The sequence below is a fragment of the Callithrix jacchus genome, chromosome 3 (genome assembly GCF_049354715.1).
Source record: "Callithrix jacchus isolate 240 chromosome 3, calJac240_pri, whole genome shotgun sequence".
Lineage (NCBI taxonomy): Eukaryota > Metazoa > Chordata > Mammalia > Primates > Cebidae > Callithrix > Callithrix jacchus.
In genome coordinates, this window is record NC_133504.1 from 127131961 (window position 1) to 127157929 (window position 25969).

General features: G+C 42.6%; 1 protein-coding gene and 1 long non-coding RNA gene across 9 annotated transcripts in view; one reads left to right on the forward strand and one right to left on the reverse strand.

Annotated features, from left to right (window-relative positions):
* MOB1B (MOB kinase activator 1B) overlaps nucleotides 1-25969 on the reverse strand; it is a 152681-nt gene that overhangs the window by 74604 nt on the left and 52108 nt on the right. For 2 of the 7 annotated variants that reach the window (XM_078367133.1, XM_078367132.1), the window contains one exon: nucleotides 22962-23159. The exons of 2 other annotated variants lie outside the window; for them this stretch is intronic. Coding sequence is in view for 1 of the 5 variants with exons in the window: in XM_008993201.5 (XP_008991449.1) it covers nucleotides 4727-4740 (14 nt within the window). In the remaining 4 variants the exon portion in view is untranslated. Of the gene's footprint in view, nucleotides 1-4726; nucleotides 4920-5097; nucleotides 5408-22961; nucleotides 23160-25969 lie in introns of those variants that run through there. 3 more of the 7 variants (XM_008993201.5, XM_078367135.1, XM_078367134.1) reach the window with 2 other exon arrangements.
* On the forward strand, nucleotides 4327-9110 carry LOC108590961 (uncharacterized). 2 transcript variants are annotated; one of them, XR_008480198.2, is made up of 3 exons: nucleotides 4327-4454; nucleotides 8395-8497; nucleotides 8980-9110. It is a non-coding gene; the product is annotated as an uncharacterized LOC108590961 (long non-coding RNA). The 2 variants fall into 2 exon arrangements; XR_008480199.2 differs by lacking the exon at nucleotides 4327-4454 and adding an exon at nucleotides 5289-5422.

Below are 25969 nucleotides of genomic sequence, written 5' to 3' on the forward strand. Positions count from 1 at the left end.
AATTTCCCTGCCTTTTATATGCATATCAGGAAAGAAAAACTCCTAAGTCAATAGATCTGAGTTCCAACTGTACCCAGGTCAATAATGAGGCCACCAACCTTAAATTGGTGACTTTTGCCTCTTTAGCAAAAAAGAGTTAAGTAGGCCATGTTACTAATAGATCCCTGCTAGCTCCAAAATTCTATGGCCTCTTGCACAAACATAAAAGTGAACAATTTTCACAGGCAATTTCTTGACTCAAAGATGTATCCTCTGACTGTAATCTCCCATTTCCCCTTGTCCTCTTAGAGAGCTCCTGTTCACCTTCCATTAACCCCCACTTCTTTCATGAAACCTTCCTAAAGACTAAGTAGAAAAAATTGCTCCACATACTTTGGGCCCCCGTGATTGTACTGCATCTATTGTAGACAACTATATACCATCTACCATCTCTGGAGTCTCACATCTTCCTCAATGCCTGGCACACAGCAGGTGCTAAGGATGTGTTTAAAAGATTTGAGTCCACAAAGTTAAATGAGGTTCCTGTCAAGTTTCCATATCTACTATGAGAGTTTAGCTTAATCTGAAGACACACAGAGGCCAACCTGTAGCACAACCAAAGCTAGGTCCCAGCCAGACCCACATATGCAATGCAAATTTACCCTGAGCATTTGTACAAAAGCGACACAAAGGTATCATTTCTGCAGATGATCTGGGCACCCACTCTGGGGATTATCCTAATCTGTCTCAACTCCCTATCCAAAAATTCCTATTCCCTGTTCTTCTTTGTTCCACGGCACTTACGACTTTCTGCCATACTACATGATTTACTGATGTTTAGTATTTACAGACACTTACCAAAACATAAGCCCCACTAATGTAGGGATTTTTGTCTCTTTTGTTACAAATGATGCCCAGTATGAGTGCCTGGCACAGTGAATTTTTTTTTTTTTTTTTTGAGACTGTCTCATTCTGTCTTGCAGGCTGCAGTGCCATGGCACAACATTGGCACACTGCAACCTCCACCTCCCATATTCAAGTGATTCTCCTACTCAGCCTCCCGTGTAGCTGGGATTATAGGCATCTGCCATCATGCCTGGCTAATTTTTGTATTTTTAGTAGACATGGGGTTTCATCATGTTGGGCCAGGCTGGTCTCAAACTCCTGATCTCAAGTGATCTGCCTGCCTCTGGCCCCAAAGTGCTGGGATTACAGGCCTGAGCCACTACACCCTGCAAATGGCCTTTTATTTAAGACAGGGTTCTCACTCTCTATTGGCCAGGCTGTAGTGCAGTGGCATGATTATGTCTCACTACAGCCTCAACCTCTTCAATATCCTCAGGCTGAGATGACCCTTCCACCTAAGTCCCCAGAGTAGTTGGCACTACAGGTGCAATTTTTGTATTTTTGGAAGTAGAGACAGAGTTTTGCCATGTTGTCCAGGCTGGTGTCAAACTCGGGGCTTAAGTGATCCGCCCACTTCAGCCTCCCAAACTGTTGGGATTACAGGTAGGAGCCACTGCGCCCAGCCCACAGTTTATTTTTTAAAAATCAGTAATAATTATTTCCTTCTCTCTTAGAGCCCTCAAGAGTCATGAGTCACCACCTTCATAACCCTATCTTGTACTGCCTTTATTTCCTCTGCTCCATCCACTGACAGTAGGCTTCCCAGTAAACTTCCAAGAACTGGAGGAAAATATTTGTATTTAACTCCTAAGCTGTAACTCTTTCCTTCTCTACTCATTTGTTGGTACAGAAATAGTTTTCACATGGCCAGGTGCAATGGCTCGCACCTGTAATCTCAGTACACTAGAAGGCCAAGATGAGTGGACTGTTTGAGCCCAGGAGAGCAGCCTGGACAACATGGCAAAACCCTGACTCTATAAAAAAAAAAAAAAAAAAATTTAGCCAGGCACAGTGGCGCATACCTGTAGCACTAGCTAATCGAGGTAGGGAGGGGGTTTGAGGTGGGAGGATCACCTGAGCCTGGGAGGTCAAGGCTGCAGTTAGCTGTAATCATGCCACTGCACTCCATCCTGGGCAACAAAGTGAGATCCTGTCTCATAAATAAAAAAGAAAGAAAGAAAGAAAGAAACAGTATTCAGACAGCTATACCAAATAACAAATAGATGAAATAACCAAAGCCTCGTTCTTTCACTTCCAATAATAATCATTTCTAAGTGATGTTCACTTTAGATTTTAAACTGATGGTGGACAAAGACCAAAACTGAAAATGTTTTTTTTTTTTTTTTTTTACAACTGAAAATGTTGAATTAACTTTTCTGACTGTGCCCCAAACAGTGCAAATGCTCTAAGGTGCTATATACATTAGTCACTGAAAGATTTCTTTTGTAGCTAATAACCTTCAGGAGGAATGAACTAATCCACCACACTTCTGAATCTATTAAATACTGAGCCATGTAAAAATAGGACACTATTGTATTTGTATTCAAAAAATAGCATCAGAACCTTCTCTATCCCCTAGTTTCAGCCAAATATGGCTCTTCCCTGCTTTAACTCTTTTTTTTTTTTTTTTTTTTCTTTTTTAGATGGGAGTCTTGCTGTCTCCAGGCTGGAGTGCAGTGGCCAGATCTCAGCTCAATGTAACCTCCACCTCCTGGGTTCAAGCGATTCTCCTGTCTCAGCCCACCCAGTAGCTGGGACTACAGGCGTGTGCCACCACGACCAGTGAATTTTTGTATTTTTAGTACAGACGGGGTTTCACCATATTGGTCAGGCTGGTCTTCAACGCCTGACCTCGTGTTCCACCAGTATCCACCTCGGAAAGTGCTGGGATTACAGGCAAGAGCCACCGCACCTAGCTTTGCTTTAACCAATTTAGCTTACTAGACACAAGCCCATCAGCAGTAGTCATGGACATCATCTACAGTGTTATTTTGAATACAGCTTCTAAATTCTTGAAAAAAGCAAACATTAGCAATGTAAAATTAAGCTCAAGATGAGAAAAGATTCAAGCTGAGAAGCTTGAATACGGTGATTAGAACTAAAACAGGAAACTGCCCAGGCATGGTGGCTCACACCTGTAATCCCAGCACTTTGGGAGATCGAGGTGGGCAGATCACTTGAGATGGGCAGATCACTTGAGGTCAGGAGTTCAAGACCAGTCTGGCCAACAAGGTGAAACCCCATCTCTACCAAAAATACAAAAATTAGCCGGGCGTGGTGGCTCAGGTCTGTAGTCCCAGCTACTCAGGAGGTAGGAGAATCGCTTGAACCCGGTACGCAGGGGATGCAGTGACCCAAGATCGAGCCACCGCACACCTGGGTTACAGAGCGGAGACCCCATCTCAAAAAAAAAGAAGAAGAAGAAGAAAAAGAACTAAAATAGGAAACAAAGACTTTTTATAGTCACCCAGTCCTGTCATCTAGCCCTATACCAATCTGACAAACTCAGAATCAACTTCTAGGATGAGCCTAAGAAATTCCCTTTCACAGTTTAAACGTTTTAGGCAAGTTGATACAAGCCAGGTCCGTATGCATATTGCAAACAGTAAGTCTGCCCCGAGGCTTCTGTGATTGTTCAGTTTTGCTTAAACACCCTAAAAAGAATATTCTAGATGTGACCATGCAAAAAGGGTGACTTAAATTCTCAGCATTCAGACGTCAATGTAACGACTAAAAATTATTGGGCAGGGAAAGAACAGAAATCTTAACAAAATAATCTTTAAATGCTAATTTCTCCACAACAGTAAAAGAGTGTATGGGGTGAGTTTCAACCTCCGAGTTTTTAAATTAGTTTTCTAAACACGGACTAAACAAGGAATCGGTGCATCACAACAACGAAGCCTTCAAAAGAGTTACTCCTCAGGGTGTAACCCGTTTTCAGAGCACCTAAGGCTTATCTACTGCCTCCGTATCCACATCCGGCCATCCCATCCTTCTGCCCTTCCCTCTCCACGTTCCCCCCACTCGTCTGGAACAAACGATAAGTAAGTGAAATAATGACCAGCACTAAATATGACGCCAAAGTTGACATTTACAAATGATTTTCAAAACAGCTCCCCAGTGGACCTCATCAACTAGGCGGGGGTTTTGCACACTATGCAAAACCTATTTGCTGGTGGTCTAAAAGATAAAACCCGTCTTCTTCAGGGAAGTACTCAGGGAGGAAGGGCGCCTCGAGGAAGCAAGGGGGCGGCTCCAGACCCCTTTCCTGAGGACCCCAGTCAGTGGCCAGCGGATCCCGACCCGCAAGCAGCCTTGTTTCAGTGTTACATGTACAGAACTTGTCATCCCAACTTTCCAGCCCTAAGACCGGAGGGGAAGTTAAAGGGTCCTGGGGTGACGGGAGAAAGTACGACAGTCTATCGTCTGTGCTTGGGGCCCAGAAAAGAGCAATGGGCAGCTGAGACGCAGCCATTCGATCGGGAACCGGTTGGAGCCATTCACCGGGAGAGTGGAAGACATCTACGAGAAGCGTGCAAGCAAGCCCGGGAATGCGAGCGAAGGCAGAGGTGGGGGTGATGGAGGAATCCAGACTCTTGCCCCGGGGTGTGCCGGAGGGAAAGAGCCTCCTCAGGGCTGGAGGAGCCCACGCGTACTCTAAGCCCGCTGGGGAGGCGGCAGTTAGGCAGTTCGAGCGCTCCGCGCAGTCCCGGGGCCCAGCTTGGTGGTGACGCCGGGCCCGGGCAGCGCGGGGCCAGGAGAGTCGGGATGAGGGCGGGCGGCGGGCGGGGGCCCAGGTCCACCCGAACAAAGCCGGCGCGTGCGGGGCCTGGCTACTCACAACAAGAAGCTCATGTCGGCCGCGGCGCGGGTTGCAGGCTCAGGGGTCGCGAGGCCTCGAAGAGGCGTCGGCCAGAAAAGAGGAGGAAAGGCTAATAGAACAGGAGACGACGAAGAGGAAGGTGTTGAACGCCGGCTGCTCGGTGGCCGCAACTAGTTCGGCTCAGCCAGTTCCAATGGCAGGCGGAGGGGGCGGAAGTGGAGAGCGCTCGGCTTGAATCACTCCAGGGAGGGGAAGGAAAGGGAGGCGGGGCAGGGCTACAGGCTCCCAGCGCGGCCCTCCCCAGCTCCCGGCCGCCCCCACCTCACGAGCTCTCGCGATAGCGGTGCAAGCCCACCCCGCCCCTCTGGCTGCGGCCCGGGGTCCCTCACCTTTTGGTCCCTTCTGCTGCCAGGGGCCACGCCCAGCGTGTGGGCTGGCGCTACCCGGCTCGCCTGTCCACCTGGTTAGGGGTCGTGGCCGAGTGCTCGGAGCCTCTCCCCTGGGCTCCAGACGTCAGGGCGAAAAGGGGTTTCAGCCCCGAGATGTCAGGGTCCCGCAGTGAGGGATGGAATTACCTCCGCAGTTAGGCCCAGTGAGTGCCCGTCCAAGGGCGGTGAAAGGTGATGGCATCTTTCTCTGTTAGCACTTAAAAACAGGAGGGAGTTTCATCTGGTTGTAACGACTTGGAGGAAAAGGACCAAATGGGTTTTCAAGGTCTCTGTCATTTTATGATCATATTTTTAAACCCTGAACTAGGGAAGGTCAGAGTCCATCACTACCTGAAGAGGCAAGGCAGGCTGTCATCAGCAGCTGGGAAAGGTCAGAGGGAAAGATCAGAGTCCATCACTACCTGAACAAGCAAGCCAGGCTATCATCAGCAGCTGGGAAAAGGGAACCAGCCAAGGAGGAGAGCAGAGCTCGGTTCACCAAGAAACCCAGTATGGTAGGCTGGTCATCGGTGTAACCACTTAGGGGGCCAAAGCTTGTAAGCACTCTGATGCATCCTAGAAGCTAGAAGCCATTCAGACCCGCTTACAGAGAGACTTTCATTCTCACAGGGTTATGGGGCCCAGGGCAAGCCTTTATATTCTGTTTAAGAATACTTCACATACCTTGAATATGCCACCACAGCATTACCAATTTAGGGGGGAAATATGGGTACCCAAGAGATGTCCATGTTATTTACTCACAACACCCATCAAATCTACATGGAAGTTATCAAAGAACCTGAGCAAAACAAATCATGTGCAGATATTAGCTCACCTTTGGCTTATTCCAAAGGGCAGAATACACTTGAAGTAGGTACAGATATAAAATTTATTATTCTGTATTTATGCACTATTATTTGGCACATTGTTAATGTGGTAAAAAATATATTTTTTAATAGAAGAAAATAGGGAATCTAGCACTGAAATCTTGCCCTATCTCAGGAACAGCAGAAGGAACTGGAATGGGAAGACTTTCAAAAGATTACCAGATCAGAATAAATAGCTAGTGCATACAGGCCTTAATACCTAGGTGATAGGTTGATAGATGCAGCAAACTACCATGGCACACATTTACCTATGTAACAAACCTGCACGTCCTGCACATGTATCCTGGAACTTTAAATTAAATTTTAAAAAGTTTTAAAGAGTCCCAGAAAAGAAGAAAGAGGAGGATTTATCCTAATGAAAATAATAGATTTATGGTATAAAAACCCTGTTCCAAATATTGATATGGTACTAAGTTACTGTATAAAATATTGATGTGGTACTAATTTACTGTATAATTCTTTTTTTTTTTCTTTCTTTTTTGAGACAGAGTTTCTTGCTGTGGCACGATCTTGGCTTACTCCAACCTCTGCCTCCCAGGTTCAAGCGATTCTCCTGCCTCAGCCTCCTGGGTAGCTGGGACTACAGGCATGCACCACCACACCTGGCCAATTTTTGTGATTTTAGTAAAGACAGGGTTTCACCATGTTGGCCAGGATTGTCTCGAACTCCTGACCTCGTGTTCCACCCACCTCGGCCTCCCAATGTGCTGGGATTACAGGAATGAGCCATCACACCCAGCCCTGTATAATTATTTTAAGGGTCTTCTGAAAGCCAGACTTGCATTACCAGGTTACAGATTATCTTTGAAAAGAGTGAGTTGACCTGTCATAGCCTCAGTTTTAGCTCCTTTAAAATGATTGGATCATTACATGATCTCTAAGATATCTTCCTGTTCTAAAGCTCTGTCCTGCCAGGGGCATCTTTAAAATGACTGGCACACATTTCCACATTGCTCCCTGAATGGCTTGCAAAAAAAAAAAATATATATATATATATATATATATATATATTCATTTGAGGCCAGATGCCATGGCTCACACCTGTAATCCCAGCACTTTGGGAGGCCGAGATGGGAGGATTACTTGAGGCCAGGAGTTCAAGATCAGCCTAGTCAACATAGTGGGACCGCTCCCCAATCTCTATAAAAAAGAATAAGTATATTCTAAATGTATTTTGGTATCCTACACAATCTCACTTAACATAGCAATTCAACCTGACCCTTTATTAGTGCTCCTTAGATTTTAATTCTATATCTTGCTTCATTAAAGACTAATCAATGTACAATTTTAAGTGCTTCTCAAGGACAGATTAATTTGACATAATAGAAAAACATGGCGGTGGCACACCCTTGTAATCCCAGCATTTTGGGAGGCAGAGGCGGGCAGATCTCTTGAGGCCAGCAGTTAGAGACCAGCCTGGCCAGCATGGTGAAACCCCATCTCTACTAAAAATACAGAAATAGCTGGGCATGGTGGCACACCCTGTGATCCCAGCTATTCAGGAGGCTGAGGCAAGAGAATCACTTGAACCCAGGAGGCAGAGGTTGCAGTCAGCCAAGGTCACACCACTGCACTCCAGCCTGGGTGACAGAGTGAGATCTGTCTCAAAAAGAAAAGAAAAAGAAAGAATGGAGGGGCCAGGCACAGTGGCTCATGCCTATAATCCCAGCACTTTGGGAGACCAAAGCAGGCAGATCACTTGAGGTCAGGAGTTTGAGACCAGCCTGGCCAACATGGCGAAACCCCGCCTCTACTAAAAATACAAAAATTAGCCAAGCATGGTGGCGGGAACCTGTAATCCCAGCTACTCAGGAGGCTGAGTAAGGAGAATCGCTTGAACCCAGGAGGCAGAGGATGCAGTGAACCAAGATTGCACCATTGCACTCCAGCCTGGGTGACAGAGGAAGACTCCATCTCAAAAAAAAGAAAAAGGAAGGAATGGAGGCATGAAAGAAAGGAATGGAGGCATGAAAGATTGGTGAAGCTTGGTGTGTCTTTCAGTGCATTCTATTGCTAAAACCCACAAAGCATCAAAACACAGAGCTTATTATTTAACGTTTAAAATGGAAGAAGGAATCTTCTATTGATACAAACCTAGTCCAGTATCCTTCCCTTTAAGATTATTAACTTTTTGATTGAATATAAGGTCTACGCAATAGGACGGCTAGATTTTAGGTGATGATCATTTATCTACTCAACAAGAATTCATTGAGTGTCTACTATGGGCCTCTGAGAGTTAAAAAAAAAATCACATAGTCCTTGCCATCTGAATCCTATAGGTCATTGGGAAATACAAGGAATCAAATAAAAGCAAAATTTAAAACTGTATTAAGTGTCATGTAGTATATGAAGTCTTTTTTTTTTTTTTCAGATTCTCATTATGTCACTCAGGCACGATCTTGGCTCACTGCAACCTCCACCTCTGGGTTCAAGCGATTCTCCTGCCTCAGCCTCCCAAGTAGCTGGAATTACAGGTACGCATCACCATGCCTGATTAATTTTTATATTTTTTAATAGAGACGGGGTTTCACCATGTTGGCCAGGCTAGTCTTGAACTCCTGACCTCAAGTGATCTGCCCGCCTCAGCCTCCCAAAGTGCTGGGATTACAGGCATGGGCCACTGCGCCTGGCCTGTATATGGGTGTATATTAAAGGGACCTTACCTATTTTGGTGGTCAGACAGTTGGATCTTGTGTATTCAGAATTGAATAGCATATATATACTCCTTGTATTATATTTAAATTCTGGTTACACTCATAAACAGCATAATTTAATAAAACAACTTCCCTAATCATCATGCCAACTCGTTTGAGGTGTTTTGAAGCACCACAACATAAAAATTGATTTTTGTTTTCAAAAAGTCCGTCTTTCAGAACTTTTTAGAAAGCAGTACTTTCTGTATAATTTTGAGGATCTTAGTCCGTAGGACAAAAATTATGAGAGATTTATTGGCCAGGTGCTCACGCGTCTCAGCATTTTGGGAGGCCAAGGCAGGAGGATCCCATGAACACCCTGGGCAACATACGGCAACCCTATCTCCATAAGAAAAGAAAAATTGCTGGGTACGCACCTGTAGCCCCAACTACTTGAGAAGCCAAGGCAGAAGGAGCACCTGAGTTCAAGAGTTCCAGGCTGCAGTGAGCCATGATCCAGTCACTGCACTCCAGCCTGGTAACAGGGCAAGACCCTGTCTCAAAATAAAGTAAAATAAAATAAAAAGTTTCTTGCAAGGGCCTTAGACTTGCTCAATAAATGTTGAATTGAATTTCTTGGTTCATCAAGTTTACCATTGCCCACAATTAATTGTTTTTCCCACTAAACTCAAACCACATAGCAGTAACTGCCGTGGGGAGAAGGAGGAAGGCCCTTTTCAAGTCTATTCAAAACAGCTTTTCCCAAATTGATAGGACATGACCAAGGTTGGAAAGTCTAAAATTAACTCTGCCAGCTGTGTTTTGGTTTGCTTCAGATAGCACATGGGCTCAGGGGGCTCAATTTGCTAGGTTTGTTTGTTGCTTCAATCTGCTGTGCTCTGAAAAAGTTTGTTTGCCTGGAATGCACATTGTGCACAAGACATGGTAACTAGGCAGCTTGAAAATATATTGGAAATAAACAAATAAGTATTTCTTTGAATCTCAGAAAAGCCCAGCAACAACGTAGGGGGATGGAGGAGTTACTGCTGAGTAGGTCAGATGAATGGTTTAACATTTAACCTTGCTAAAGTTTCCCAGAGAGCACGCTGCTGCTGTGCTGACAGAGATGAAAAGATGATGATGCAGTTTCAAGGAGTTCGTGTTTTTAGCCCACCCATCTCCACGAGGTCCTTTAGTATGAAGGACCATATATAGACATAGAGAGTACCCAACTGGGTGCAACTTAAAAATATCCTAAGTATCAGCAGCTGTTACTTTCACCTACACAAATTCACAGTTGGCTTAATTAAATAGAGGCTGTTCTCAAGAGCTGCAGCCCTTTGGGTAGTACCCTAGATACTTATGCTGCTTCCGTCTACTTCATTTCCTTCCTCAGAATAACAAAAAGCAGAATGAATGAATGAAAAGGAATCAATTATTAGCAGTTCAGGGTTTGCTTCTATGTGAATAACAGAATGTGGGAATCAGATCTTCAAATAGGGTTTTGAATCCCTGCCACTGGAATGCAAGGACCCTATGCAGTCCCTACTCTTGGATATTTGTGATCTTGTGCCCATGGCCATTACCACGCCCTCTTCTTGGCATCTCTCTCATGTTTTCCAGAGTTGTCATAGTCACAACCATAGCAACCTGAGCGGGCCACAATCCTCTTACAGCTGGAGACATGAGATACAGTGTTATACAACATAATTCCCCTGTCCTACACCATCAGGAGTTTGGTTCCCAATAGTCAAACCATTTGTTTTTCCTCAGGATAAATATTCCAGTTCTCCCTAAATGTCACTATTTTTGAGGTTTCTATGGCATCAAAGCAACCAGAAAGCATTCAGAGTAGAAAACCAAGGTAATCAATCCCACCTTGAAATTTGACCAAGTATTTCTAAATTCCTTATTTATGGGCTGTACTCTGCGTTTCCACACTAAGCATTCCATTTGAATACAAAATAAAGAGATTTAGCAAAAGAAAACCTTAGTAGGCAGGAAGATTTCCTACGCAAAATAGTACTTTTAAAGGAAGTGATCTTGTAATGCACTCCTTAACAGGGATTTGTCTGAGACCTTTCTGGAACCCTGCAGGGTGAAGGACCACTTGCAAGATTCAGTCAGTTGTCAGTGTAATTCATTAATGCCATAAACCAGTTACCTCACTAAGAATGAGAGTTCAAAAGAAATACACAATATCGCAATCTCAAAGAACTCATTTCTAATGGCAGAGACTAACATGCAAACAAATCATTACAGCACAAAATGATTTCTCTTATAACAGGATTATAAGCAAAGGGCTACAGGAGGCCAGGCAAAGTGGCTCATGCCTGTAATTCCAGCACTTTGGGAGGCCAAGGTGGGTGGACTACCTGAGGTCAGGAGTTCAAGACCAGCCTGGCCAACATGGTGAAACCCTGTTTCTACTAAATACACAAAAGTTAGCCCAGTATGGTAGCAGAAGCCTGTGATCACAGCTACTTGGGAGGCTGAGGCACTAGAATCACTTGAACGAGGGAGGAGGAGGTTACAGTAAGCCAAGAGTGTACCATTTCATTCCAGCCTTGGCAACAAGAGCAAAACTCCATCTCAAAAAAAAAAAAAGGCTATAGGAGCCCAGCTGGATTTTTTAAAAAGAACTGATTTGAGGAGGAAAATAAGGGTCAAGAAGCATTTTACCAAACAAAGGGAGTTTTAAAGGATTGCTATACCTTCTCTAGATATAGAAGAGGTGATGGAGGAGTAAAAAGCAGAGAAACGGCATTGCAGAAAGAGAATGCCACATATATAAAGCCTAAAATGTGTAAAGTCATAAAAAAAAGTATAGACAAAGGAAATGCTGACTGCTATAATAATTGACACATTAATATGGACTCTCATTTGCTCATTAATTCAAGAAATATTTATTAAGCACTAACTATATGCCATTTGGGTATGTATACACTGAGGACATAGTAGGGTACAAAATAAAGTTCCTGCCCCCAAGAAGTTTACATTCTAGTGGGGAAGAGATATTCCAAATATGTCAGTGTATGAACTCCCTAGTTGTAGTTGCATTTTAATTATCTAATTACGACATGAAAATCTCAAGCCTTATTAAGGAGTATTTTTTAAAAGTCAAGGTATCAGGAATCAAGTAGGGGAGAAATTCTGGAATCACAGTATAAAGACAAAAGCTCTCTGATTACTAAGCAGACAGTAGTTCCAATGCTCATTTGAACTGTGCCTTAGTTGAGAACACAGAATCACAAATTCAGTCTTGTAGGAAGTACTATGAATAATTAAAGTAGAGCCTTTAGCTGTAAACTCAATGGCTATGTGGCCAAATGACGCATCTAAAATTGGAGGAGGTGTTGTACGTATAAAGAAATCAAGATGGACCCACAATGCCATTTCTATAAACAAATCCTCACACTTCTCCCCTGTGTTGTTCCTCCTTCTGGCAACCTCCAGGGACTTTCATCATCTATCAGAGTCACTGTCACAGGACCATCATGCTAGTAATTTCCATAAATCATCTCCGGATCATCAACAACACCTACCAGGCCACACAACAGGGCTCAAAAGGCCAGTTCCTCCCAGGAGACCCATGTGGTTACTCTGGATAGGACTGAAAGCAGCACTTTGTTCCCTGGGATACACTAGGGCCAACCTTGGCTGCCTTTTCTGCCAGGGCTAATAAAGAGCTTACATAATCATGGATGCATATGAGCATCTAAGCCAATGCCTGAAAGAGACCACAGAATCTTCAGGAAATGAAGGGAACCAATATTTATATTCTGTTCTGTATGTAATTTTCTGCCAGTTTTCTTTCAAGACTGTAATCATTCATTTCTCACCACAATGCTATGAGGCAGATGTTATTGGCCTAATTCTACAGATGAGGAAATTAAATCATATCTTGCCCAAGACAAGTAGTAAGTAGTGAATCTAGAATTTGAACCCAGTTCTATCTAATTCCTGTAGGATGAAACCATCCAGCTGGGCACACTGGCTCAGGCCTATAATCCCAGCATTTTGGGAGGCCAAAGCAGGAGAATCACTTGAGACCAGGAGTTCAAAACCAGCCTGGGCAAGATATCAAGACCCGATCTTTATAAATAAAAATGTAAAATATTTTTTTTTAAATGCAAGAATAATAGATTATTCAGTAAATGATGCTGGAACACTGGATAGCTATCTGAAAAGTCTTGGTTTCCTACCTGAATTTCTTATGCTAAATTAAAATCCAAATGATTCAAAGTCTGAGTATGGGGGCTCACACCTGTAATCCTAGTACTTTGGGAGACTGAGCCAGCCAGATCACCTGGGGTCAGGAGTTCAAGATCAGCCTGGCCAACACAGCAAAAACCCATATCTACTAAAAATACAAAAATTAGCTGGGTGTGGTGGCACACACCTGTAATCCCAGTTACTTCGGAGGCCAAGGCAGGAGAATCGCTTGAACCTAGGAGACAGAGGTTGCAGTGAGCCAATATTGTGCCATGCACTCAAGCCTGGGAGATAGAGTGAAACTCCATCTCAAAACAAAACAAAACAAAACAAAACAAAAACAAACAAAATCCAGTCGTTCAAAGATTTATGAATAACCATTTGGAATTTAATTTGGTGTAGATAAATTCAGGTAGAGAACCAAGACTTTTGCATTTATGAATTTTATTCATAAATACTTGGACCATTTGGAATTTAATTTGGTGTAAGAAATTCAGGTAGGGAACTTCTTATGAATAAAAATCAAACTCAAGCATTACAAGAATATGCAACAGAAAGAATTAGAGAAAAAAAATCAAACTCATGGGCTGGCACAGTGGCTCACATCTGTAATCTAGCACTTTGGGAGGCCAAGGCAGGTGGATCACCTGAGTTCAGGAGTTCGAAACCAGCCTGGCCAACATGGTGGAAGGCCGTCTCTACTAAAATATACCCAAAAAATTAGCTGGGCATGTAGTCCCAGTGCCTGTACTCCCAGCTACTCAGGAGACGGAGGCAAGAGAATTGCTTGAACCTGGGAGGCGGAGGTTGCAGTAAGCTGAGATTGCACCACTGCACTCCATCCTGTTTGACAGAGCAAGACTCTGTCTCAAAAAAAAAAAAATCAAACTCATAAAAATACTAGGGAAAAAAAAGAAGGATTTTTAAAATAATCTCAAGAAGAAAGCCTTTCTATGCTATACATAAGTCCAGAATCCAGAATTCACAAAGATGTACATATAAGACATGGATAAAGTTAATAAATGAAAAAAAATTGTCAATAATAAAAAATAGTAATAGCAGAATGTTAAAATCTATAAACTGGTGGAAATATTTCCAACAACTACAGATGTAGTGCTTATTTCTTTGCTGTACAAACAACTCATATTTCAACAAGAAAAAAATACAATTTTGTTTTCTTCCTTTCTATCATTCAAAGTACAAAATACTGGCTGGGTGTGGTGGCTCACGCCTGTAATCCCAGCACTTTAGAAGGCTGAGATGGGGGAATCACCTGAGGTCAGGAGCTCAAGATCAGCCTGGCCAACATGGTGAAAACCCGTCTCTACTAAAAATACAAAAATTAGGCATGGTCGTACACTCCACTCCAGCTGCACTCCAGCCAGGGTGAAGAGTGAGACTCCAACTCAAAAAAACAAAAAAACAAAGTACACAATATAATTTTTAAAGGTAAGGAAAAGACATAAACAGAATATTTTGCAGCTGAAAATAAATAAGATAAATCTATAATAATTGATTTTATATTTTTCTATTTTACTTTATTTTTCTTTTTTTGAGACAAAGTCTTACTCTGTCGCCCAGGATGGAGTGCAGTGGCATGATCTCGGCTCACTGCAAACTCCACCTCCTGAGTTCAAGTGATTCTCAGCCTCCTGAGTAGCTGGGACTACAGGCGCACACTACCATGCCCGGCTAATTTTTATATTTTTAGTGGAGATGGGGTTTTACCATGTTGGGCAGGCTGGTCTTGAACTCCTGATCTCAGGTGATCTGCCCACCTCGGCCTCCCAAAGTGCTGGGATTACAGGTGTGAGCCACTGTGCCCAGCCATCTTTTTCATATATTAGGAACAAAAGGCCAAGCATGGTTGTTCACGCCAGTAATCCTAGCACTTTGGGAGGCTAAGGCCAGAGGATCACTTGACCTTAGGAGTTCAAGACCAGCCTGGGCAACATAATAAAACCCTGTCTCTATTTAATAGAAAAATAACAAGAAGAAGAAGAAAAGAAAAAAGCAAAGATACAGGAAAATAATATAGTAATCTATTGCTAATTTAAAAAAATAAAGTAGCGGAGGTATTTGAAAGACCATATGTTAGTTTCCTTTGGCTGCTATAACACATTACCACAAATTAGGTGGATTATGACAATACAAATTTGTTATCCTATAATTCTGGTGGTCAGAAATCTGAAATCTGAAGTGAGTGTCACTGGGTTAAGATGACGCTGTTGTCAGGGCTGCATTTTGGAGGCTCTAGAGGAGAATCTATTTCCTAGCCTTTTCCAGATTAGAGAGACTGCCTAAACTTCTTGGCTGATAGCACCACATCACTCCAATCTTTGCTTCCATCATTGTCTCTTCTCTGGCTCTTATGCCTCTCTCTTCCATCTCTTAAGAACTCTTATGATTACATTAAGCCTATCCAAGCAAAACTGGACAATCTCCCTATCTCAAGATTCTTAATTTAATGACATCTAAAAAAATCTCTTTTGCCATATAAAGTAACAACATAATTGTGGGTTCTAGAGATAAACATATGGACACCTATAGGGGACCATTATTCTGCCTACCACACCAAGCAGATTGAGAAACTGAAGAGAATCAACTCAACAACTATTATAAGCAACAATATAATTCATGAGAGTTGCTGGAGATAAAATTAATATACAATAGTCTATATCCCATTTATCTAGTAAAAGACACAGAAATATATATGCTCTCAATTATGCAAGAAAGCTTAGGGATTGGCCAGGTGCAGTGGCTCACGCCTGTAATCCCCACACTTTGGAAGGCCAAGGTGGGTGGATCACCCAAGGTCAGAAGTTCAAGACCAGTCTGACCAACACAGAGAAACCTCATCTCTACTTAAAATACAAAAAATTGGCCAGGCGCCATGGCTCATGCCTGTAATCCCAGCACTTTGAAAGGCTGAGGTGGGTGGATATCCTGAGGTCAGGAGATCAAGACCATCCTGGGAAACATGGTGAAACCCTATCTCTACTAAAAATACAAAAATTAGCTGGACATGGTGGCACATGCCTGTAGTCCCAGCTACTCGGGAGGCTGAGGCAGAAGAATTGCTTAAACCTCAGAGGTCGAGGTTGCAGTGAGCTGAGATCGTACCACTGCACTCCAGCCTGGGAGACAGAGCAAGACTCTGTTTCAGAAAAAAAAAAAGAAAAAGAAAAAGAAAAATAGCTAAAACATGCCAGACTTAATACCTAGGTAACAAACCTGCACATCCTGCACATATACTCCAGAACTTAAAATAAAATATATTTAAAAAGAGAAGGCTTGAAATATTCCCAACACATAGAAAAGATAAATACTGGAGGTGATGGATACCCTAAATACTCTGTCTTGGTCATTACACATCCTATGCATGTAACTAAATATCACATGTGCCCCCAAAATATGTACAAATATTATGTATCAAATACAAAATTAAAAGATTCCAAAAAAAGAAAAACATACCCGAGACTGGATAATTTATAAAGGAAAGAGGTTCAATTGACTCCCGGTTCAGCATGGCTGGGAGAGGGGGTGGCCAGAGGGTAGGGGGAAACCCATTGTAAAACCATCAGATCTTGAGTGAATTCACTATCACAAGAATAGCATGAAGGTAACCACCTCCAAGATTCAATAACCTCCCACTGGACCCTGCCCACAACACATGAGGATTACGGGAACTACAGTTCAAGATGAGATTTAGGTGGTGACACAGCCAAACGATATTAGTTTATAAATCTAATCTTGTCATAAACAGGCAGTGGCCTGTTTAAAATTCTGATTTTGTTGTTTTGTTTTGTTTTTGTGGCTATTATCCAACTCCCCTTTCCTATTTTGGGGAAATCTACCATTGTGTATGGTTTTGGTAGGATTCAGTGACCTATATTTTACTATGAAACCTGAAGAGGGAAGAAATTAGATACTCCTGCCCTGGGCACTGACTAGAGGCAGCTCCACTGAAGCAATGGGACACTTAGATCTGTTCATGGGGACCTGCAGAAGCATCCCACAGTTGCCAGTCTGTCCTGACTGAAAAACGGCTAGTGTATTTTGTGGTTTTTAACCTGACAGAGTTTCTTGGCGTCTTTTTGCTTTCTGAGTCTTACCCTCAGCCTCCTGCTGATTTTATGAGTCCCATAAAACCATCCAAGAATGTGGATCTTTTTTTTTTTTTCTATTTCCTGCAATAAAAAAACATGACTCCAGATCAGTCAGACCTCTTCGCAAGTCCTACAAGCCTCCACCTTATTTTTCGGGGCCTCTCTCTTGTCCAACCCTTCCCAAGTACATATCTGATTTTTCATTTTGGAAACATGCCCTGCCTTTTTTACCTCTTCATATGCATCCAGAATGCTTTCTTCCCCATACAGAAAAGCAAGTCCTTTCTGAACTTTTAATACCCATTTAATTCAACTCTAATTTATGCGATTCCTTCTTGGTACTGTTGGAAACAGATGCTTGGTGCTGCAAAGAAAAATTACACTGAGACAGAGGATCTCTCAGCAAGGCAATTTTACTTTCTGCAGAAAGGGTGCTCCTGTTAGCCATTTTGAAATGAGAGTACAACGAACAAAGGAAAAGCAAACATATTTATTCTTTATGCATTTGGGGTCATCCTTACTGCTGTGTCTGATCTCTGTTGGTTGGAGCCAGATCTCATAATCTAAACTAAACCTTGATTGGCTAACAACTTAAAAGTTAAACAGGAACAAGCAATGGTGAACAAAAAGGAAGTCTAAATAATGAAGGGGCATAGGCTGCAAGCTGGGACTGCCTGTAACCATGTCCAGCACAGGTATCTTGGTTAAAGTACAAGGACATAGAATTTACTGCATGTCTGTGACATGTCTAATAGCTACAAAGGATAGGGCTTAACAAAGAGCTCTTACCAAGAAGTCTTTGAAGAAAGTCTTTAAAAGAAACTTATTTTTAACATTTATTATTATTAGTAGTAGTATTTTTTATCAAGAAGGGAATTTTGAAGAGGAACTTTTCTACTTCTTACAGTACTTTCTCTTCTATTTCTATCATCTATTACAATATTTCATGTTATGTTTGAAGTATTTGAAGTATTTTGTATAAGAACAAGAGGTCCTTGAGGAGATCAAACAAACAGGCGCTGGTCTAGCACACAGCATATTGAGCCTCCCTATTAAATATTCATCAACTAAATAAACTAAGTTCGTTAAATGCATTTTATTTATTTAATGATTTATTTTTGTGATGGAGTTTTACTCTTGTTGCCCAGGCTGGGTTGCAGTGGTGCCATCTCAACTCACTGCAACCTCCGACTCCTGGGTTCGAGATTCTCCTGCCTCAGCCTCCTGGGTAGCAGGATTACAGGCATGTTTTGTATTTTTGGTAGAGACTGGTTTTCTCCATGTTGGTCAGGCTGGTTTCAAACTCCTGATCTCAGGTGATCTGCCTGCTTCGGCCTCCCAAAGTGTTGGGATTACAGGCATGAGCCACTGTGCCCAGCCAGTTAAATGCATTTTTGATGATTCAACATTATCATGAACACTCTTCCTTTTTTGGTCCATTTCACTGTAGCTCTTTGGGATTGGAAAAGAGTATAGGATAATTTGTTCCTTTAAAAATGTATCTAAGGCCAGGCATGGTGGCTAATGCCTATAATCCCAGCACTTTGGGAGGCTGAGGCAGATGGAGTTCAAGACCACCCTGGCCAACATAGTGAAACCCCACCTCTACTTAAAATACAAAAAATTAGCTGGACGAGGTGACAGGCACCTATAGTCCCAGCTACTTGGGAGGCTGAGGCAGGAGAATTGCTTGAACCAGGAGGCAGAAGTTGCAGTGAGCCAAGATTATGCCGTTGCACTCCAACATGGGCAACAAGAGTTAAATGTTGCTTCAATAAATGAATAAATATGAGTCTAATATTTGGCAGCTTAAAAATAGTTTCATATACACGTTCTTCTTGATTTTTGTTGCAATCATATGTCGCAAGCTAGGGTAATAAGTTTCAGAGTGATTAACTTTCCTAAGGTTACATGACTTTAAGTGGTAATAATAACGATAATAATAAAATAATAAAAATAAAATTAACGAAAGAAAAACTAACATTTATTTAATAATTACTAAGTCCAAGTACTGTTTTTTGGTTTTTGTTTTTTCATTTACCTTGCTGTATCTAATTTGATCCTTTCCACTATGTGGCAAGTACTATTATTATCTGCATTTTGTAAATGGGGAAAATAAGATCTCTGTATTGGGGTAGAATTGGTGTTCCAAGTTATTATGTTGCGCTGGTATTTACTGTGACCTTCTGATGATTCCTAGTGGTTATTTTCTACGGCATCTTTTTTGTGTGTGTGTGAGACAGGGTATTGCTATATTGCTCAGGCTGGTTTTGTTTTGAACTTCTGAACTCAAGCAATCCACCCACCTTGTCCTCCCAGAGTGCTGGGATTACAGGCATGAGCCACTGCTCCTGGCCTCTGTGGCTTCTTTTAGCTTCTTTTTGTGCCATTTTCTTGTTAGTGTGCAGTGCCATCTTACTGACACTAATTCACTACTTCTTATCTATGCTGGAAACCAGGTGAGTAAACTTGATGGTATTGTGTCTAAAATTAGGAGGAAATAAATGAATATCCATGGATTCTGTAACTTGTTTTTTGAGATAGTCTTGCTCAGTCTCCCAGGCTGGAGGGCAGTGGCATGATCTTGGCTCACTGCAACCTCAGCCTCTCGGGTTGAAGCAAGTCTCCTGTTTCAGTCTCCCAAGTAGCTGAGACTACAGGCACTCACCACCACGCCTAGCTAACTTTTGTATTTTTAGTAGAGACAGGGTTTCACCATGTTGGCCAGACTGGTCTCAAACTCCTAACCTTAAGTGATCCACCCGCCATGGCCTCCCAAAGTGCTTGGATTACAGGCATGAGCCACCATGCCTGGCCTGCAACATCTTCTGTGGGAATTTTTTTTTCACTTCTTGATTCTCTTATTATATTTTGTTAATAAAAGTCCCAGAAAAGTACCTATTTTAAAATAGCTTAATTTGGGTTAACTGGAGTAAACTCATGCAATTGACTAGAAAATAAGATTCTCTAAATAGTCAATGAAGGACTGGAGTGACCTGAGTGGAAATAATCGAAGTCGTAATCTGTTTTTCAGCACTTGAATTCATCCACTTGCAGGAGAGAGACAAAAACACTGGCCAGCTCAATGAACCTACCACTATAGACTGCTGCAATGATGAAAAATAGTTGAAATGGTAAATGAGGCCGGGCGTGGTGGCTCAAGCCTGTAATCCCAGCACTTTGGGAGGCCGAGGCGAGTGGATCATGAGGTCAAGAGATCGAGACCATCCTGGTCAACATGGTGAAACCCCGTCTCTACTAAAAATACAAAAAATTAGCTGGGCATGGTGGCGCGTGCCTGTAATCCCAGCTACTCAGGAGGCTGAGGCAGGAGAATTGCCTGAATCCAGGAGGCGGAGGCTGCGGTGAGCCGATATCGCGCCATTGCACTCCAGCCTGGGTAGCAAGAGTGAAACTCCATCTTAAAAAAAAAAAAAAAAAAAAAAGAAATGGTAAATGAATATAACTTGCCAAAGAAGCAGAACTCAGCAACTTCAGAAAAGCTGGTTAGAATTGTCCTTTTGAAGGGTTCATTCTTTTATTAATGTGTATTTTTTTCTTTACTACAATTTTAAAAAATATTTATTCTTGCATATTTTTTATCCCACAGAAACCCAAAGAACTCAAGTTTGCCTACATTTGGTTTTTTTTTGAGGCGGAGTCTCACTCTGTCACCCAGGCTGAAGTGCAGTGGCATGATCTCAGCTGACTGCAACCTCCACCTCCCAGGTTCAGGTGATTCTCCTGCCTCAGCCTCCCTAGTTGCTGGGACTACAGGTGCATGCCACCATGCCCAGCTAATTTCTGTATTTTTAGTAGAGATGGGGTTTCACCATGTTGGTCAGGCTGTTCTCAAACTCCTGACCTCGTGATCCACCAGCCTTGGACTCCCAAAGTGCTGGGATTACAGGTGTGAGCCACCTTGCCCAGCCAAATTTGCCTACATCTTTGCAAGCAGAAAAAAAAGCACTTTTAGCATGCACACTAATTAAAACAGCACATTAATGACCAACGCCAGTATTCATGTTGTTTCTGGAGAATGTTTAAGATTTGACTTGGGGCCAGGAGCAATGGCTTACACCTGTAATCCCAGCCAAGGAGGATTGGGAGGCTGAGGCAGGTGGATCACCTGAAGTCAGGAGTTCAAGACCAGCCTAGAAGGCCCATCTCTATTAAAAATACAAAATATTAGCCGGGCATGGTGGTGCATGCCTGTAGTCCCAGCTGATTGGGAGGCTGAAGCAGGAGAATGGCTTGAACCCGGGAAGCAGAAGTTGCTGTCAGCCAAGATCGCGCCATTGCACTTCAGCCTGGGCAACAAGAGCGAATCTCCATCTCAAAAAAAATATGGACTTGGGTCAGGGGCAGTGGCTGAGGCCTGTAATCCCAGCACTTTGGGAGGCTGAGGCCGGTGGATCACCTGAGGTAAGGAATTCAATACCAACACGGCCAACATGGTGAAACCCTGTCTCTACTAAAAATACAAAAAATTAGCTGGGTGTGGTGGCGCACACCTGTAGTCCCAGCAACTAGGGAGGCTGAAGTAGTAGAATCGCTTTAACCCAGGAGCCGGAGGTTGCAGAGAGCCAAGATCAAGCCACTGTACTCCAGCCTAGGTGACAGGGCAAGACATTGTCTCAAAAAAAAAAAAAAAAAAAAGAAGAAGAAGAAGAAGAATTTGGGCGATTGCAGTGGCTTATGTCTGTAATCCCAGAACTTTGGGAGGCCAAGGTGAGTGGACCATGCAGTCAGGAAATCAAGACCATCCTGGCCAACATGGTGAAACACCATCTCTACTAAAATACAAAAAACTAGCTGGGCATTGTGGCACATGCCTGTAGTTTCAGCTACTTGGGAGGCTGAGGCAGGGGAATTGCTTGAACTTGGAGGTGGAGGTTGCAGTAAGCCGAGATCATGCCACTGCACTTCAGCCTGGTGACAGAGACTCCATCTAAAAAAAAGAGGATTTGATTCCACACATTCAGTTCATTCCATGAATATTTACTGAGTGTTTACCCTGTGCCCAGCACTCTACAGGTATTAGATAAATATTAGTGAACAAAACTGACATCTGTCTACTGTTTGCAACCTCACTCTATATTCAGCTATTATTTTAAATTTATAACCCAAGATCATCAAAGAACACTGAAATTTCATAGCAATGTGAAACTTTCAAATATATGCCCTTAAAAAGTAAGGGACCAGGCCAGGGACCATGGCTTATGCCTATAATCCCAACACCTTGGGAGGCCAAGGCAGAAGGGTTGCTTGAGCCCAGGAGTTCAAGACCAGCTTGGGCAACAAAGTGAGACGCTGTCTCTATAAAAAATTCAAAAATTAGCCAAGCCTGGTGGCATGTCCCTGTGGTCCCAGCTACATGGAAGGCTGAGGCAGGAGGATCACTTCAGTCCAGGAGGTCAAGGCTGCAGTGAGCTGTGTTCACACCACTGGGCTCCAGCCTGAGAGACAGAGTGAAATACTGTGTCAAAAAAAAAGAAAAGTAAAGGGCCAAAGATATCTATTAGATGTTAGTGATGAAATAAATTTTAAAATAGTCATAATATAATGCTGCTCTGCTGTGCCTTAAATTTCATTTTATTATTTATCATTATTATTATTTTGAGACAGAGGTTTGCTCTTGTTGCCCAGGCTGGAATGCAGTGGTGCTCACTGCAACCTCCACCTCCCAGGTTCAAGTAATTCTCCTGCCTCAGCCTCCTTAGTAGCTGGGATTACGGGCATGTGCCACCACACCCTCCTAATGTTTTGTATTTTTAGTAGAGTCAGAGTTTCACCATGTTGGCCAGAATGATCTTGAACTCCTGACAATTGATCCACCCGCCTCGGTTCCCCAGAGTGCTGGGATTACAGGCATGAGGAACCATGCTGGGCTGCTGTGCATTAAATTTCATGAAATGTTATATAGTTTCCAATTGCTGCTATAACAAATTACCATAAACTTGGTGACTTAAGTTTGTTACCTTACAATTCTGGAGGTCAGAAGTCCAAAATGAGTTTAACTGGGCTAAAATCAAGGTGTCATCAGACTATGTTTCTTCCGGTGTCTCCACAAGATGATCTGAAAGTTTCCTTACATTTCCTAGCTTCTAGAGGTTACTTGCATTCCTTGGCTCAGGGCTCTATTCCTCCTTCTTCAAAGTAAAGCACCACTTGGTTACCTGTGATAATGTTATGGAATGATTTTTATTTTCTCCTTTTTAGCATTTCTGATGGTGCATGTATTACTTTTACAGCATGAAAAAAGAAAATAACAAGAAGCCTCTATTCAGAAAATAGTTTAGAATTCTGTGCCAGTCGACATAGTACACATAGTACAGATGAGCAGCAATCCAGGCTTTCTGCTTGGAACTAGATCATGACCAATTTTGTAACCTGGGTAATAATCTGAGCTTGATCTGATGAGTAGTGAAGAATAGTGGAGTTTTTTAAAGCATTAGGTTACCAGATTTGTAATTTAAAAAGAAGCTGCAATGATAGATTGTATTAAAATAAGCTTTACTACTACTTTGTAATCACCCCATTTAGATTTGCAAAGTATAAGTTAGTTGTCTCTCTTGTTAGTTTAGCCCATTTCTTTATACCATCAGCACTGATATTCAATTTTTTTTTTTGAGATGGAGTTTCCCTCTTGTTACCCAGGCTGGAGTGCAATGGCGCAATCTCGGCTCACCGCAATCTCCACCTCCTGGGTTCAGGCAATTCTCCTGCCTCAGCCTCCTGAGTAGCTGGGATTACAGCCACACGCCACCATGCCCAGCTAATTTTTTGTATCTTTAGTAGAGACGGGGTTGCACCATGTTGACCTGGATGGTCTCGATCTCTTGACCTCGTGATCCACCCACCTAGGCCTCCCAAAGTGCTGGGATTACAGGCTTGAGCCACCGCGCCCGGCCGATATTCAATGTTTAAATCATTTTCTTGGCAGCCTTTTTATTTTATTTATTTATTTTTCGAGATGGGGTCTCAATGTGTTGTCCAGGCTGGTCTCAAACTGTGGGGCTCAAGCAATTGTCCTGTCTCAGCCTCTTGAGTAGCTGAGACTCCAGGCATGCCCAGCTAATGCACTTTTTTATGCTATGAAGATGAAACATTTATTTTAGACTCTCATGGATAAATGACTGCATTGTTCATTTTTGGCTTATGACATAAACACAGATGACAAAGGAGATCTGGTTGGTAATATAACACTGCTATTTCCAGTGAACCAGATTTTTTCAGTGGAAAATTGAGATGGGAAAAATTTCAGCAAACTTCCATTATTTGTTAGTCCTCAACACACCATCATAAGATATAGTATCTTCTTCACGTTTGGCTAGGGTAAAACCATAGTACTTCAGTAAGTTTGATTCTGATGGACAGAAGCTAGGGAACAGATTTTCAGCAATACTGTCCTAGGGATCAGCAGAAGTAGCTAGGGGAGGAGCTCATTGTATGGGAATTCTCCCTCCATCTCTACCCTGACACGTGGACCACCAAGGGAAAACTCCTCATTTATCTATTTTATAGTAAGTATTTATTAGGTTTACTGTGAGATTAATTTGAAAGAAAAGATTCTTAGTTTAAAATTTTGGAACACACTATACTAGTCCTTTTGTTTTGTTTTGTTTTCAGAGATGAGGGTGTTGCTATGCTGCCCAGGTTGGTCTTGAACTCCTGAGCTCAGGTAAACCTCCCGCCTTGGCCTCCCAAAGTGCTGGGATTACAAGTGTGACACCATGCCCAGACATGATGGCATTAGAAGCTAAAACTCTATGCTCAGTTTATTATGAAATAATGGGTAGGCCGCTTGTCTAGCTTAGCTTTTAGTTTATCCCCTTTGTTTTGTAATAGGTCCAGCTTCCTGGGCAGATAACAATTTAAAAGTTGGTTTCAAGAACACATTAGGTATTGCAAATATTTAGGGACTAAAGAAAAGTAAACAGAATTCCCTAACAATTATCACCCCATGTGAAAAAAAACAGTGTATTTCAGAAATACAAAATATTGTACGTATTTCAGCTGGGCACGGGTGAGGCCAAGGCAGGCTGATCACGTGAGGTCAGAAGTTTGAGACCAGCCTGGTCAATATGGTAAAACCCCATCTCCACTAAAAATACAAAAAGGCTGGGCACAGTGGTTCCACATCTGCAATCCCAGCACTTTGGGAGGCTGAGGTGGGTGGATCACCTGAGGTCAGGTGTTACAGACCAATCAGACCAACATGGTGAAACCCTGTCTCTACTAAAACACAAAGATTAGCCAGGAGTAGTGGTGGATGCCTGTAATCCCAGCTACTTGGGAGGCAGAGGCCCAAGAATCTCTTGAACCTGGGAGGCAGAGGTTGCAGTGAGTGGATGTAGCACCACTGTACTCTGGCCTGGGTGACAGAGTGAGACTGACTCAAAAAAAAAAAAAAAAAAGATCAGTGCACAGGCACCGAGTATAGTTGCATATTACATATGCTCTATTTATCTGCTGGCTTACCTCCTTGATGTGGGCCAGAAGCTGCTGTACCTCCCCACTGCCCACTTCAGCTTCTCTGGGCCAGGTGCATGTTTAGTCTCATAATGAGGGGTGCCAGCTTCTGCAGGACACCCACATCATCAAAGTTGGAGGTTGTGAGACTGAACAACAGATTTGTCTCCCAGTGGATTCCAGCTTGTGTTTGTGATTTTCAATTGTTTGTTGCTAGAGCAAATAACAACTGAGCCCCCTATTTTGAATGATTCTCTCAGGGGTAGATTTATTATTTATTATGTTGGACCACCTCCATCATGGAAGGGGCAGCACTTTGTTCTCACTGGAATAGATACTCTATATAGGGATTTTCTTTCCCTGCACATAGAGCTTACGCCAAAACTACCATCCACAAAGTTACAGAGTGACTTCTCCACAATCATGGTATTCCACATAGCATCACTTCTGATGCAGGAAGTCTTTTCATTAGTTGTTTTGTGTTTTGTTTTGAGACAGTCTCACTCTGTTTCCC